At 41.8% G+C, this 16,101-nt stretch overlaps 1 protein-coding gene across 12 annotated transcripts in view; it reads right to left on the bottom strand.

Moving 5' to 3' along the window:
• Positions 1-6,455: 6,455 nt before the first annotated feature.
• The window catches only part of PRKN (parkin RBR E3 ubiquitin protein ligase), a 1,201,475-nt gene continuing 1,191,829 nt past the window's right edge, over positions 6,456-16,101 (bottom strand). For all 12 annotated transcript variants that reach the window (XM_070520140.1, XM_014858373.3, XM_070520396.1 and 9 more), the window contains 2 exons: positions 12,751-12,868; positions 6,456-7,187 (listed from right to left, as the gene is read on the bottom strand). In XM_070520140.1, coding sequence (XP_070376241.1) covers positions 7,075-7,187; positions 12,751-12,868 — 231 coding nt within the window. In that variant the 3' untranslated portion in view covers positions 6,456-7,074. The remainder of the gene's footprint in view (positions 7,188-12,750; positions 12,869-16,101) is intronic.

Below are 16,101 nucleotides of genomic sequence, written 5' to 3'. Positions count from 1 at the left end.
TGCCCAAGAATGTCTCAGTTTTCAATCATTTTTTTTTTTTTTTGGTGAGGAAGATTGTCCCTGAGCTAACATCTGTGCCAATCTTCCTCTATTTTGTATATGGAATGCGTCCACAGCATGGCCCAATGAGCAGTGTGTAAGTCCATGCCTAGGATCTGAACCGGCAAACCCTGGGCTGGCAAAGTGGAACACTGAACTTAAGTACTATGCCACTGGGCAGGCCCCAAACTTTTTTTTTAAATTTAAAATGACTTTATTCAATTTACTCGATATACTTCACAAAAGGGAGATGGAGGTATATATTTCCCATTGCTTATGAACAAAACAGGGTCATCACCCTTTGCACTGATTTGAGTTTTGTTCACATCTTTCTCTTATATGTCATTAGTTGCAGTTGGAATATTAGAATTTCCTGAAATTGATCAAGTTTGCATTGGGAAACATGCTTTTCGAGGGAGAAATCAGAAACATAAAAATCTTTTTCTGGGGCTGGCCTAGTGGCACAGTGGTTAAGTGTGCACATTCTGCTTTGGTGGCCCGGGATCCGTGGGTGGGGTCCCCGGTGTGGACATGGCATGACTCATCAAGCCATGCTGTGGCAGGCGTCCCACATACAAAGTAGAGGAAGATGGGCACGGATGTTAGCTCAGGGCCAGTCTTCCTCAGCAAAAAAAAATCTTTTTCTTTCCTATTAATAAGATAGAAGTGGCTACTTAAATTGGCCTGTTAACCTTCTATTTCCTTGCACTCTTATGGAACAAGAGTCTTTCCACATGCCAAGAAAATTCTCAGTCCTGGGCAAAGCAGGAAGCTTGGTCATCCCACCACAGGCGGAGCAGGTGCTCATGGGAAACACAAAAATGTCTGTTCATGCTGGGGCTGGAGGTAGAATAGCATCTTCCCAGAGATTCAGCCAACTCTTTTCCTCCCATCCTACCTCTTCCAAATTCATTTGGCAAAATTCCTTTGAAAGAACCAGTAGAGTGTGTTTGTTATGTTTTACTATCATTTTAGTAAAGTTCAGGTAATTCAAGAACAGAATTATTGACTGGAAAATCTTCACTCCTCAGCTGCCTGCAATATGGACAGCTTAAATTGTCACGGGGAATTTTAAAGAAATATTTTTTTCATTATAAAGTGATATTTTCACATTGCCAAAAAATACGGAGAGTAGAGACGATAAAAATTCACATAAAATTTTATCACCAGAGCAAACTGCATTTTAATGGATGTTCTTCCATCATTTTTTCTCAGAATTTATTTTCTCAAATAATTGCAAGTACAGTACATACAATTTTGGTAAACTCCTTTTTACTTACCATTATATTGTAAACATTTTTTTATGTTGTAGGATACTTTTCATGTCCAAACTGTTTAATGACTACATGAAAAACACACTTTTGAATTAGATCTGGAAATTTAAAAGAAACACTTCTTAACTTAATTAGCAAATGACAGATCACAGTGTGGCCCTGAAAAATTGTCATTTTAGAACTCTACTGACATGGAGAGATGCTTGTCATACATTTTTAAGAGGAAATGAGTAAGATGCAAAATAATTATTTCTAGATGGTGGTTTTTATTTTTCTTTTTGCCTTTTTTACTTTCTGTAATGAGCATGTAATAATGGAATAATTGTTCTGGAATAAAAAGGAAAACTCTACAGAGAAAAAATACTGAGTGGAGATTTGATGCTAAATAGGATCCCTCAAAAATGCCATTGAAGTCACTCTGAGTTTGAAATTAAGAATCCAAGAATCGTGCATGAAACAAGTGATCTGGAGAAGAAAACGGCAGAGTTTGCCTTTGCTTGTGCAGTTGGAGAATTCTGAGGACACGCAGTGTGCAGGTGAAGTCACCTGGGGCAGTGGGAGGAGGAGCACCACGCAGTCACAACAGGGAGTCGAAGGGGAGAATCCTTTGATGCCATCTCAGGGACTCCGAGGTGAGGTTACCTGATCTGAGGTTTCCAGCCTGTGCCAGACGTCCCTCTGTAGTGGAAATTGATGCATCTGCCCATGGGATCCTGGTCAGCAATGTCATGTAGCTGAGTCATTTAGCTCTGAGTCTAGGCTCAACAAGTAAGCTTTTCATTATAGTTTGATTTTCCATGTAGTTTTGCTCAGAATTCAAAAACGCCCTAGTTGTGGAGCCGGACTTGGAGCAGGGCTGGTGCTAGATAGGTATTCGGATACGAAGGTGAGCACAATAGCTGTGTTCTCCTTATCTGTTCCTGGGGAATAGAGATAAGTAAATAAGCGATTAAAGTTTTACTTATTAAATGTTATTGTAGTGTATATAGGTGACATAGAAATATAAATAAATTGCAATAAATAAAAAAAAAATTGGTTCCTGACACAGCTTCTAAAAGCTTTGGAATCTCTGGAGCGGTGAGTGTCTTTTGTATGCTAATGAGATGACTGTGGCAGGTGGCCCCTAGCCAACCTCAGACAGGGGCTGCTGGATAGAAAAACCGAGGGTGTGTTTAGAGTGTTGGAACTTTCAGCCCCAACCTCCAACCTCTAAGGAGGGGAGAGGAGCTGGAGATTAATTACTAATGGCCAATGATATAATCAATCATGCCTCCTTAATGAAACCTCCATAAAACCCCCCAAACAAGTGGGTTCACAGAGCTTCCGAGTTGGTGACCACACTGAGGTCCTGGAGGGTGATGAACCTGGAAAGGGCACCTGCCACAGGCATCTCTTCCATTTGGCTGTTCTTGAGTTTGAATTCTTCATAGCAAACCTGTCATAGTAAGTAAAGCACTTTCTTGAGTTCTGTGAACTTCTCCAGCGAATTAATGAAGCTGGGGAGGGGGCCATGGGGACCCCTGATTTATAGCCAGTCCGTCAGAAGTACAGGTGGCAACCTGGGACTCGGGGACTGGTCTCTGAAGGGGGGCAGTCTTGTGAATTAGCCCTTAACCTGTGGAGTCTGACTCTCTCGGGGTAGTTAGTGTCAGAAGTGACTTGACCTGTAGGGCACTCGGTGTCCAGAGAACTGGAGAACTGGGAAAAGTACAGCTCTGGGAACATATAGGAAGGGCTCTTAATGCAGACCCAGATGGTTAGAGAAGGGTTTCTGGAGGAGTTGACTAAATGGAGACTTAAGTTTGACCAGTCAAAGGAGGGAGAAGAGGGTTGTAAAGGAATGATTCCAAGCAGATGGAAAATCACGAGTCATGATCAGGAGGTGAGCTTCTCATTGTAAATATAAATTGTAAATTGACATTCTAGATTTTGTACCTCATTCTCTTATGAGTTAGATTAATGTGAGTCAGTCTTCTTGGGTCCGTCACCTCTTGACACAGTGACAGAGTTGATTCTCTCAGCGTATGTATCTTAGGATGAGGTCAGGGAACACTGTGGTCCCATTGAGGCAAGGCCACCCATCTGCATGCCAAATGGATCTTCCTAGACAATATTTCTGCCTTTCTTTTGCTTGACTATTCTAACTGCAGCAAAGTTTTTAAATGTTTGTGGTTGGACAGTTTATTCACAGTGGGTAACATGAAGATAGGCTCAATAATGTTTTGAAATAAGGTTTTCTTTTAAAAGTTGATGTTGATACTCTACTCTGATAGCTGGAAATGGCCTATCAAGGACATATGGTGGTGGGACCACCCAAAGAATGACGTTGGCTTTTCCCATATCTCCTGTTTCTTTTTGAATAAGCATTCCACATCTGTGCTTATTCTTTTCCAATTCACAATATCAACTCTTTACTTTACACCCTGGAGATCACCTGCATAACAGCTGGATCTTGTCGCATCAAGCCTTTCAAACACAGCTGGCAACTTATCTTTACTGGAAAACCTCTAGGACTGTGTAGAAGATAGTCCAACACATTTACATCCACCATGAATCAGCCACCTGCCCCTACCATGAGATCACTAAATCTATGAATGTAGACTCAGATCCTCAGTCCCGGCATTTGCAATTAGTTTGCATTAGTTTTGTGTTTCTGGTTAGTTTGCTTGTGGTCTCCGCCGACTTGTTCATTTGTTAATAATGCAGAGCACTTCCTGACTGTGAGGCCCCGTTCCAAGTGCTTTATGTGGATTAATTAATTTAGTTCTCATAACAACCCCACGAGCTGGATGCTTGTATTGTCTCCAAAACTCACACATAGGTAGATGGTGGAGTCGCTCCCTCATCCACTTTTTCTGCTGCGTCTCTGCTCTGTCAAGACCAGGGCCATCATTCCTAGAAACGTTTATTTCCTCAGAGCATTTCCTGTGGCGTTTGGCAACCGAGGGTCCCTCAGGATGTGCTGCTTGCCTAATAGATGTGTAGGAGCTCTCCAAGAACGTTCCAGTCCAGATCACTCTAACATGAGCTCACTGGGGAATGAACAATGGGTGGCCGCTGAAACAGTTCTAAAGAAATGCAGTGTCAACACACCCACACTGAGAGCAATGCAAAGTCACTGAGCTTTTCAAAAATGACATTACAGGGAAAATCCTTGTGGTCTTTCCCAACTCAAACTTATGTTTTAAACACTGATTAGAAAAGTTTGCTGATGTGGCAGGAAAGTGAATGTTAGATTTTTAAACGATGGTTTGCTTTTTAGAGCCCTTTAAAATTTTGATAGCATTTAAGAAACCACTTGATTTTACAAGGAAAAAGGACCAGAGTTAATCTAGGGCTGGGAACAGAGATCAAAATGGCCATTGCCTCTCCAGGCCACGAGCCATGTGTCCTGTGCTTCCCTCCCACCCCTTCAGCATTGATTGAAAATATATCTTCAAAGATGGACTCAAAAGCTATTTTGATGCTTTTATTGACAATTTGAGTACAATCTTAGTCAAGTATTTCTTTACACATTTCAGAGAAAAATAGAGATTCTTCTGCAAAGACTTTATTTCTATTCTTCTGATGTATTCACATTTTGTTACATCATTCAAGCTCAAACACGTTATAGTGGTTTGTGATTCACATTCATTTATAGTGGCTATTTTTTCTTTAACTTGTTTTAAGAATCAGTATTCTATTCTGAAAAGAAAAATACATAAAGACATCCATGAGGGAAGGAACGGAGTACCTAGGGATTTCTACGGTGCCTGAACACATGGGAGCAAACCTTGTTCAGGCATCCACACCCAACAAACCATGCAGATTTGGAAGAGGCAACAATGGCAGCATCATTAAAACCAAAAGCTTTGGAAGACATAAAATGCTGGGTGCTCCACATGACGGAGGGTGCCACTTCATTGTCCTGTTGGGTCAGTGCAAGGAGGTGCTACTTACTGGGATTGTCAGTAACATACGGGCAGGCCCTGGGTGGGTTCCAGACTGAGCACTGACACCAGCCGTTGGGATGTGCAGGCTCGTGCCTGTTGACCTTCCTTCTTCTCACACTCACAGACATTGGTCCTCCATTATCTCTAAATAATCTTTAGGCTTCCTGACATGAGTCGGGCAGCCTTCGGGCCACGTTGGGGAGGTTGAATTTTCTGACAAATTGAAGCCAAATGAGGCTGTTAATGTTGATGTGGTTGCCACACCCTCGTCTTGTCTCAGGCGCAGAGCCCCTGAGGGTAGGACTGTCCCTGGATGGAAGGTTAGGGAACCAGGGACAGATGCCTCTGGGAAATTTTCTGGGGTCATTCCCTCTCTCCTCCCAGCAAGGATTTCTGGTGCTCCATCTACAAAGAGAAGCCCTGCTACCGATTTCAAAATTTCCAGGGTCCCTAAATCCAAAAGGGATCCCATGTGCTAGTGAAACTCACTGTGCCCTTAGTTATGGTCACAGTTTTCCTGAGAAGACAGATGATGAGAACAAAAGACAGTGGTTACCCTTTGTCACCTGTATACTGTGCTGCCGAAAATGAGGTTTGTTGCATCTAAGTGTGAATACATCTCTTTTTGAGGTGTTGTGAATGCCTCAAAATAAAAAAAAGATGAAAATCTGGTCAACACTTCAGTTCAGTCCATGTTAATATTTGAGTGTGAATTTACCATCTTAGAGAAAAGAACTTTCCGTTGGAGTAAGCCACTGGGTGGGCAGAAACCCCGGGACTTGCAGATTGGAGGAACAGAGTGGGTAAGCAGAAAGAGCATAAACCCTCCTGATAGAGAGTCAGGCTACCTCCTGAGATAGTCCTGGAAATGCGCCTTCTTTAGACATTCTGCTTTAGTGAGCTGCACTTTTGTTAACATTGAGAATCATTATGAAATCATTTCTAAATATGTCTTTATAGGCACCTTATCCATTAAATTTACAGTGAAGCCAAATGTATTAGCTTATTCTCAAAACTGCAAAATGAATGTTTAAAATCAAATGATAGATTTTGCAATATTTTTAGAAAATCATCTTTCTAAAGTTGCAAGTAATTAAATGGAATGAAAGAGCATTAAGTTTTGATTTCTTCCCTATAGTTTAAACATTCAACATCAAACTAACTTTCATATTTTCTCACTTAGTTGACAAGCCGATTTGTGTGAAGTTGATATTTCATCCATGCAATAAAGAAAGGTAGAATTCTTGGGGATAAACACATAGTTTTGACTATTGTCTGCAGTTCTTTGGGAATAGATGTTCTCTGAAAATTTAAATAAGAGCATTGTTCTTAAAGCAGTGAATACAGTTCTGAGAATCCATTAACAGGCCATCTTACAGAGAACCGCTGACAATAGTCCCTCGAAATGATTTCTCACCTCACAAATGGCTTTTTCCCAATATTTGCTAAAGGCAAAATGCAGAAATTAAACCTGAGAAATTGCTCTCTACATACTTAGCCAACTTGACTTGAATTCACTCAAGAATGACAACCGATACAAATGATGGAAGTGCAATTTGATCTGTGTTCTGGTATTTGTGTATTGCTGAGGCTTGCGAATACTGATGGTGGTCTCACCCTTAGCTTTGCTGTTTTTAATGGGCACAATGAGAGGGATGCTAGGAGCATCTCTTGTAACTTTGTTTTGGTGATTTTGTAAAGAACTTGAAGTGTGTGTGTGTGTGTGTGTGTGTGTGTGTAGAAAGCAAAAGTGGCACATGACAGTAGGACACTTTGTGTGTTTCCAGGCAGGATGGTGGCTGAGCCCTGCCGTGTTGCAGCTGCTCCGGCTACACGTCGAACCAGTGGTCCCCCATGCAGGCGCGGTTCCACTCGCAGCCACAGTTCCAGCACCACTCGAGCTGGCACTGGGACTGCGGGCACTTCATGTGCATGCATCCTCCTGTGGGCAGACGGAGGACACAGGTAAACTCCTGGAAAACACTCGTTCCCACACCAACATGCTGTTCAAGAAATGACTTTCTAAAGGAATCATCACAAGCAATCCAGTGGTAGAATCTGAACCGAGGAAAACAAATTAGGGCGCACACCAGGAAGTTCTAAAGTTATGACAGTCATTATGAAATGAATGGAGCATGCCACTTTCACTGAGGGTAAATTTTAGTTTATTTTTTTTTGGTGAGGAAGATTGGCCCCAAGCTAACATCTGTTGCGAATCTTTTTGCTTGATGAAGATTGTCCCTGAACCAACATCTGTGCCCATCTTTCTCTATTTTGTACATGGGACTCTGCCACAGCATGGCTTGATGAGTGGTGTATAGGCCCACGCCCGGGATCTGAACCTGTGAACCCCGGGCTGCCAAAGTGGAGCATGTGAACTTAACCACTATGCCACTGGCTGGCTCCCCCACTGAGGACAAATTTTATTCGTAAATTTGAGTTTATTCACTTCTCTTGAAATGGGATTTAGAGACAAATGCTTTGTGTTGCACAGATAGGGGTCAATTCCTTATGTAAATATATATTAAATTGAATATTTAAAATATATATTAATATACTTAATGATTCAACATATAATACATAATAATGTAAATATAAACTATGAGCATTTTTATCGTTTCTTTAGTGTTAGTTGACGTGGAAAAATTCACAAAAGAGGAGTCGGGATAGCTGTCTTAAAAATATTAAATTGGGAACACTTCCCTTTATGCTATTCACGATTTCATTTAAGATGAGAAGGACAGAAAGAAACCAGTGAATGATGTTGGGGACTCTACATAGGTTCTCATTTACTCCTCAAAAGCATTTACTCTTAACTTGTCAGATAAGATTATTACTCGGGTATAGATTTCTCTCAAGGTCATTTAAATGATGAAGCCTGAGATTTACCCATGATCTGTGTGTTTCCAATGTTCTCTCTTTCACAGAACAGGGCCTGTTCAGCATGAGACGTAAAGTCCCTTATCTGGGGACTTATTTTGGGATTCCACACCTCCCCCATTTGTTGAACATATTCTTTATTTGCTTCTGGGGCTCAGACACCAAGTCTGCCGTGAAGTGAAGAGGGAGTCGTTTGTATGAAGTTATGTGTCGAGAATCGTTTCTGACCACATTTGCCGGGTAATCCAGGCAAAAGTAGCTTCTTTGTTTGAATCCTACATTGTGTTGAATGTGCTCCATTATTACCAATTACACAGTTAAGTCATTTTTTCTTGCCAAATTTTCCAAGTGATTGCTTTAGCACTGTCTCATTTTTACTATTAGAAACCCAGCAAGAGAATTTCCACTAATTTAAAATATCTATGAATATGTAACTAAATGCATTTGTTTTAGGGTAATTTAAGGGTATTTAACATTCCATACTTTTCTGCTTTTATTTGGTTTGTTTGAGAGATCATTAAAAAATTACAAATATGTGGGGCCAGCCCTGGTGGCCTAAAGGTTAAGTTTGGGGCATTCCACTTTGGTGGCCCAGGTTCAGTTCCTGGGTGTGGACCTACACCACTTGTCTATCAGTGGTCATGCTGTGATGGTGGCTCACATGCAAAAATAGAGGAAGATTGGAAACAGATGTTAGCTCAGGGTGGATCTTACTCAGGAAAAAAAATACAAATATGTGGAAAACAAAGGGGAAAACTCACTTATGACACTTTTATCTTAATATTTCCCATTTAGGAGTACACAATTACAGGACTTTATTTTCAACACTTATCTAATTATTGTACACTTATGATGCAAATAACATACCAAAATAAGGCAATACTGTATAATCACTTAAGTTTCTCTGGAATATCATAGACAATTCTTAAGCAATACATTCAAATTTAATGAAATAGTAAAGTGATGCTAAATGAAAGGTTGAGAATGTTTTCCTATTATACCAGAATCTGAATGGATGTGGAATATGAGCGTCACAAATAAGATTTTATTATGGAATCTTGAATCACAATGGCACAACAGAATAAGAAGAAATGAAATAGGAAGAGACGATATTCACGTTATTAACTTTCTTTCCCTCTTGGTGCTTGAGAGACGCAAAGTGATTGCTGGAGCCCATCATATGGAGAGGCAGCAGGGACTCTAACGCTAAGGCTTCTCCAGCTTAAGAGCAAATGTGAGCAAGAAGCTGCTAACAACTTTACACTAATTTGTGGATATTTAAATGAAGAAAATACAGCTTCTCTTTTAGAGAATTCTGTCTGCTGACTGATGCTCACGCCATGAAAAGGCCAGCCTGTGCCCAGTCAACACTATGGCCCGGCTGGCAACTTGTCTTCCCAATTTAACGAGAGAGTAGAAGTTCTTCAACAACCTGAAGGCAAATTTAACTGGCAACAGACACCTACTGATCAGAGAATGGACCCAGAATCTCATCTGTGAAGTGGAAGTGATGGAAGAAACTTCTGGAGATTGGAGGGGATTATAAGAGAAGTGCCAAGGTTTAGCCTGTGTTGACAATGGAAATAATTCCCATTATCACCACAGCTTTGCTGAAGCAAGAACAACTTTTCTGGGATTCAGCCGAATATGCAGGAGACCATGAATTTAGGTTGAGCACCAGGTAAGGAAGCTAGCTGTTCCTGCTAACAGGGCCTACATTTGTTTCCCTTGCACATTTTAACAGTTTAGACTCTCATTAATAAGCTTAATGTACCAGCTTTTCAGTTCCCAGGGTAAAAATTTATAGGTGAAAAATTAGTGCTTTCTATTTATAGTACATCACAACGTTTCAAAAAAGTAACGAGATTAGGAACATTTCTATAGTCATGAATCAGTGGACTTCTTCGATGCCGTGGGCCACGGCTGCCAGTGTGGTCTCACTCAAAAGGCAGATCTGACCGAATCATTTCCCGGCTTCACAGCTTGGAATGGCTCCCTGTCTTCTGGAGTCAAGTCCAAGCCCTTCACCTCATTCCGGGCCCTTCCTTCTCTATCCTACCCTATTCAGCATACGCTCCTGCCATGCGTCATCGAGGAACTCCAAAGAACTGGGCTTCCTGCCCACACGGGTGTTTCCTGTTTACACTCGGTGCCTTCACACCTGTTGTCTGCCTAGAAGGCTCCTCTCCCACCTCCTTGACTGGCCCGTGTGTACTGATCCTTCAGCTCTCTGCTCAGGTATCATCTCTTCCAGGAAACCAGCTCTTAGCCCCCAGGTCTTTGTGCCCTTCTAGCTTGCTTATCATAGGTTATAAAAATATCTGTGTAGGTGTCTATCGCCTTTTCTCTCTACTTTTTAAATCATCAAACATTTTTTTGTGAGGTTCTCTCCCAGGCCCAGGAGATAGATAAGTTTCCTGATCTTTGATAACAGCAACATGGCCTCTTCCTATTTAATTGGTGTTCTTTAAATACTTGTGAAATGGAGCCATGGCCCATGTTCATCAGCACTGCATGTCCTCTCTGGGAAGAGCTTTGAACTTTCGCTTCCATTGCCCCTACAACACTGCTCAATCGGTAAGGACTAGAAAAATTCTTTCCTCTGATTCCATTGATGTCTTCTTTTTAGAGGTGCATGCCAACGCACTGCATTTGCCAGGAGTGTTCCAGCATGCAAAGGAATAACAATGACTCATGGAGTAATTTTTTTTTTCCTGGGAGACCATTGATTCAGAACTAGGCACTTGGCTCGTTCCTGCTGCTCTGGGATGCGTCAGCACTGTCTTGTTTGTATTAAGGAAGACTTTGTAAAGGACATGTCTGAGGAAAGAGAGACTGGAGTGCCCATCATGGGACTGCCGGGTTTCACTCCACAGCAAGCCAGCTCTTAGCAGCCTACACACCAGGTGTAGCCAACGCTCAATGAAGAGGACGTGGGAGGAGCTGTCCCTGGTTCTTCATTTTATGCTGCTGACTCTACCTCACACTTGCATATATGTTTCCCATTTAGAAAGGACTCTGGGTACTGGGCTGTGATGGCTTTAAGCTGATTGACATGTCCAAGATGGATGGCAGTGGGTTACCCGCTGCTTGCTGTGAGCTATCAGAGTCACCATGAATGGGGCAGCCCAAAGGAATACTCTAAATAGAGACTAGAGTTTGACTTCAAACAACACTGCAGAGCCAGGGAGGGACACAGAATGATGGCTGACAGACAGCGTGATGAACACAGGGGAAGGTCAATGAGGGGCATGAAAATCCATAGCCACAAGCATGGAGCCCAGCTGGTCCCCCTCTCAATGTCCTTCACCATATTACATGGGCCACTTGTCTATTAAGGAAGCAGCTGGGAGGGGAGAACTTCTGCTTAAGAGGTCTCACAAGTCTCCTCAAAGCCATGGTGGCCCCCCAGCACTTATGAGGAGTAGATGTGACTGCATGTGTAAGGAGGGGGACTGAGCCTTCCCATGAGATGCTGCCCTGGGTTTACGGTATCATTAGGGAAAACTATTTGAACATGGATGCTGGTGTTTCTAAGACTGTAAAATGGGCAAAGTGGGACATATATGTGGGCTCCTGACAGACTTTGACTGTAGTTAATGTCATTTAATCCAGAGGTATCTCCAAGTTGTCATTTCACATTCTTAAAATTTAGAGAGCAGTTGCTGGAAGGCCACAGAAAAACTCCTATTCGAAAACACATTCCGGCAGGGATATTTTAATGAAGGAGCCAGGGGTCATAGCACTATAAGGCACTAACTGTCTCACAGCAGAGATGGAGCAACCAAAGCCCAAAATGTGTTCCAGGGTTCAAAGGGATGTGAATCACTGTGATAGGAAAAAAAAGAATTTGTGGCCCTAAAAACTTGGGAAGCAACTGGTTAAAAAAAATTAAACAAATTTCTCTGCAAAAGGAATTCTCAAATGCTTTCATTGGCTAATGCATATTGTGAATGGAGATAATAATAGTGGCTTCCTCATGTGGTTTCTGTGAAGGTTAAACGATCTGATGCTTACAGAGAACTTAGAACAGGCATACAGTAAACGCTCACTACAAGTGAGTTGTTTTGGTGGTTGCTGTTATCCAAGAGAGGGATAGAGTAGGAATGACTTGGCAAACTTACTGGATGTGGTAATCTCCTCCTTTCCCCACTGAGTACCCATGGACACCAGAGTACCATGGAGCACAAGTTGGGAAATATGGGACTGAGGAGTTTCTCTGGCATCTTTGCTGTTGTTGCTGTTAGAGTAGTGAACAATTTATCACACACAAAGTGTCTCATACTCTTAATAACAAATCGTAATAAGGACAATTGGTGTTTATTCAGTGCTTTCTCTATGCCAGGCTCTGGGCTAACCATTTGTCATCCATCATGTCGTATGACTCTATTATTGAGAGGCAGCTTCTTTCATCATCTCTGACAGATGAGGACACGTGGCTTAGGAGGTTAAGAAACTTGACATGAGAGAGGAGATTCAAACTCTGGCCAGATGGCTTCAAAGTCTCTGTGCTCAACTGCCCTGTTATAAAACCCTTGTAGAGTTCCTGACTGTTAGAACCACGTACCCAACGCTCTCCAAGAAGAGCTCATCAAATGCCCACTTTCTGGGCAGCCCAGACTCACCATTCTTTTCAACTGGCACGTGGCAACGAGGACAGGGCTTAGTGGTTTTCTTGATTGTTTCTTTGGAGGCTTCCTCCCACCGGGCTTGCTCTGCCGCCCTCTCATCAACTCTGTAGGCCTGGGTCGATAAAGACAAAAGGAGGTGAAATTCAGATCTTTATATTGGGATTGAAGTGTTGGTTCCTTGAAACACTTGTTTCGGAAATTCTTAGAGATGGAAGTGCCTTCAGGCAAGAAGCTCAGACATAAATTCACTTGAAAAGTGGCAGACAGGGTTGAACACGCATGGAACGTGGCTGTCTTGGCATGTGGCCTATGCTTACAAGCTAAGAAAAGACTGCTCAGTTTTACAGTGTGAGGTCCTCTCTTTTGTTATTTTGAATGAGTGTAATAAATAACATCTATCAGGCACGTAATATGCAGTCAAGGTGATAAATGCTCTTAAACACTTGTTAGATGCTTCATTAGGTCAGAATACTAGTTCTTACTTTACGTGGAGGAGTGGAGTTAAACAATTGTTCAAAGCTGATAAGTGAGAAAGTCTGTGTGACTCCAAAATCTTTACTTTTAAACGTTTTTCTACATCTTGTTATCTTTCATTCTTACTCCTGGAAAATGGGACACTCCAAGTGTCACAGAAGGGACAGGAGCAGGAGCAAAGAAATCAAGTCGGTGTGACAGAGAAGAAGGCAGTGGGAGTTGGGAATGGCCAGAGACTAAGACTGTGGGCCCAGGAGTCAGCTGCCTGGGTTCAAATCCCAGGTGGGTGACTTCGGAAACATCCCTTAACCTTTCAGAAAGTCCTCATCTCTTAGATGGAAATAAAAAATGCCTAATGCATCGGGTCCATTGACGATTAAGTGAGTTAATTTCCTTAAAGACTCAGAGCGAATATCTGACACATATTGTTGAGTGATAATATGAATTACCTCAGGGTCTATAACACGGCAAGCTCTCAAAAACGTTTGCTAATATTATTCACATCAGAGAACTAAATTGCCCCTGACTCTTACCATGAAAAGGAGGAGAGATTTCAAAGGAGCCACTGCAGGTATTCATTCTGCACCTGTCTAATAGTTAAGGCACCTCAGCCTCCTCCACTGATGTCAATATTGAATGACATGTGCAGAAAAAGGATTTTGGTACATTTTTGGATTCAGTCCAAGAACTTTGTGGTCTCGAAAACATTTCAAAACATTAATCCAAACAGAACCCTCCATCTCTTCCTCTCCAGTATTTAACAATATTTTCTTTTACGCTTTAAAATTAATATGAACATGCAAGTCATTCTATTACCTTGTAACGACTCTTTTAAAACATTCTCAGAGCTACTTTTAGGTTAAGAAACTACTGAAAATAACTTGAAATATAGATTAGTGAAGAAATCAAATAACATGAAATGCTCTAATACTCTGATATTACTCTAGTAATAATACTGATAATACGTTACAAATTTATAACATATTATTTTTCACACTTTGATTTCCAAATTTCAGTTGATCTTCACAATCACCCAGAGAAATCAGTTGGGCAGATGTCAAGCTTATTTCACAAACAAGACCTCTGAGTAGTAAAAAAGTCAAGTGTCAGGTTCAAGGATGCTCACCTCATATATAGCAGCATCCATGCCAATCAAATGCAAAAGTTTGGGGAACCTGAAGGATGGAGACCCAAACCAGAGATGCTCACTGTGCGGTCCACAGCACTGTGCTTTGAGAATCAAACTCTGCCCAGCACCATTGCCAGTTAGCAGGTTTTCTAGATGGTGAGAGTAAAAATAAGAGGTATGGGGATGCCTATGCTCAGAAACTGCTACCTCAGCAAGCTGTCATCCTCCAATTCCACAGCGCAGTGAGGGACCTAGATAAGACGTGGGATCCGGTGAGTGGAATCCTTCACCCCAAATATGAATCCAACTTTTATCATTTCATCATCAGATTCTAAATATTCTTGAAATGTTCAAGTTTTTCAGTCTTTAAGAATGAAGTATTGTGGGGTAAATAACTGTGTTTATACCTAAGTTGCAGCATTTTATGGTTTGTATAGTAACTGGAATTGACAGTTCTGTTGTTTCCAACAGAAAGTCAATTCGTCCACAGCCAAGATCATATTTGCTTCCTCCTTGTATCTTCAGAGTCTGGCATAGTGCCTGGGACCTAGCAGGCACTCAGTACATTTTAGCTGAGTGAGCGAATGAATGAATGGTGCAACCAATGAAGGTAACAACTTGACAGTCATCTGGAATAGGACCCTGTGAATCAGAGGGGCACACGACATGCATCCCTTATGGTGGTCACTGGGGTGAAACCAATTTCTTTCTGTCACTTACCTATCTCATTCACAAAGGAAACGTCCTTCAGAACTCAGAGGGTGCCATGTGATTTGTGCATGCTTTGTTAGAATAAAGCAGAGTCAGTTTAACAGCTAAGAAGCAACCACAGGTCACTGAGAACTTCATTTGGCTCTGGGACAACGTAAGGACCACTCATGGCTGAGAGCATGGTGATAAAGCTGTGCTTAATGAGACCCGCTGCAAGATTTAGTAAGTAGGTTTGTATCTTAAGTACGTGTTTTCCAATTGGCTCACGTTCACCTGTGGTCCTAACCCTCAGTGATACATAGCAAATACCATATGTACATATCTAACTGTATGTCCCAAGCTTTTGTTTTTCCTTCTTCTTTTTTTTTTTTTGGTGAGGCAGATTGGCCCTGAGCTAACACCTCTTGTCAATCCTCTTTTTGCTTGAGGAAGATTCCCCCTGAGCTAAAATCTGTGCCAATCTTCTTTTATTTTATATGTGGGATGCTGCCACAGCATGGCTGATGAGTGGTGTAGGTCTGTGCCTGGGATCCAAACCCGTGAACCCTGGGCTGGCAAAGCAGAGTGCACCAAACTTAACCACTATGCTACTAGGCTGGCCCTTCCAAGCTCTTCTTTTTAAGGCCCAGGAGCATTTAACTTTGTAGCAATGGTTTAGAATTGCTTGCTGGGGGCATACAGATCAGACAAACATATAATTTTACTTATTAAAAACTAAGTTCAAAATGCTGCTTTTCAGCAATATGGCACACTGCATGTGAAGGGCAATTTCTCCCAGGTCTATACACCTAAAATGCTGGATGAAACATGGAATAAAAATCTTTGCTTAATGCATTCTGATCTAGTGGGGACGTAAGGGAAATCCCTGAAGATCAGAATAAGAAGGGAAAAATTCTCCTCGTTAAGAGAGGGAAGAACCTGGTGTTTTCTGTGGGGCCATTTTCCTAGTCCCAGGCTGCCCAGAGTGTGGGTCTTTACAGGTCCTGAGAGTATAGACAGAGACAAAATTTGGGCCAGAAGAGGGTGGAATG

The sequence above is a fragment of the Equus asinus genome, chromosome 1 (genome assembly GCF_041296235.1).
Source record: "Equus asinus isolate D_3611 breed Donkey chromosome 1, EquAss-T2T_v2, whole genome shotgun sequence".
In the NCBI taxonomy this organism is placed as follows: domain Eukaryota; kingdom Metazoa; phylum Chordata; class Mammalia; order Perissodactyla; family Equidae; genus Equus; species Equus asinus.
This window is presented reverse-complemented; position numbering and strand designations above follow the sequence as displayed.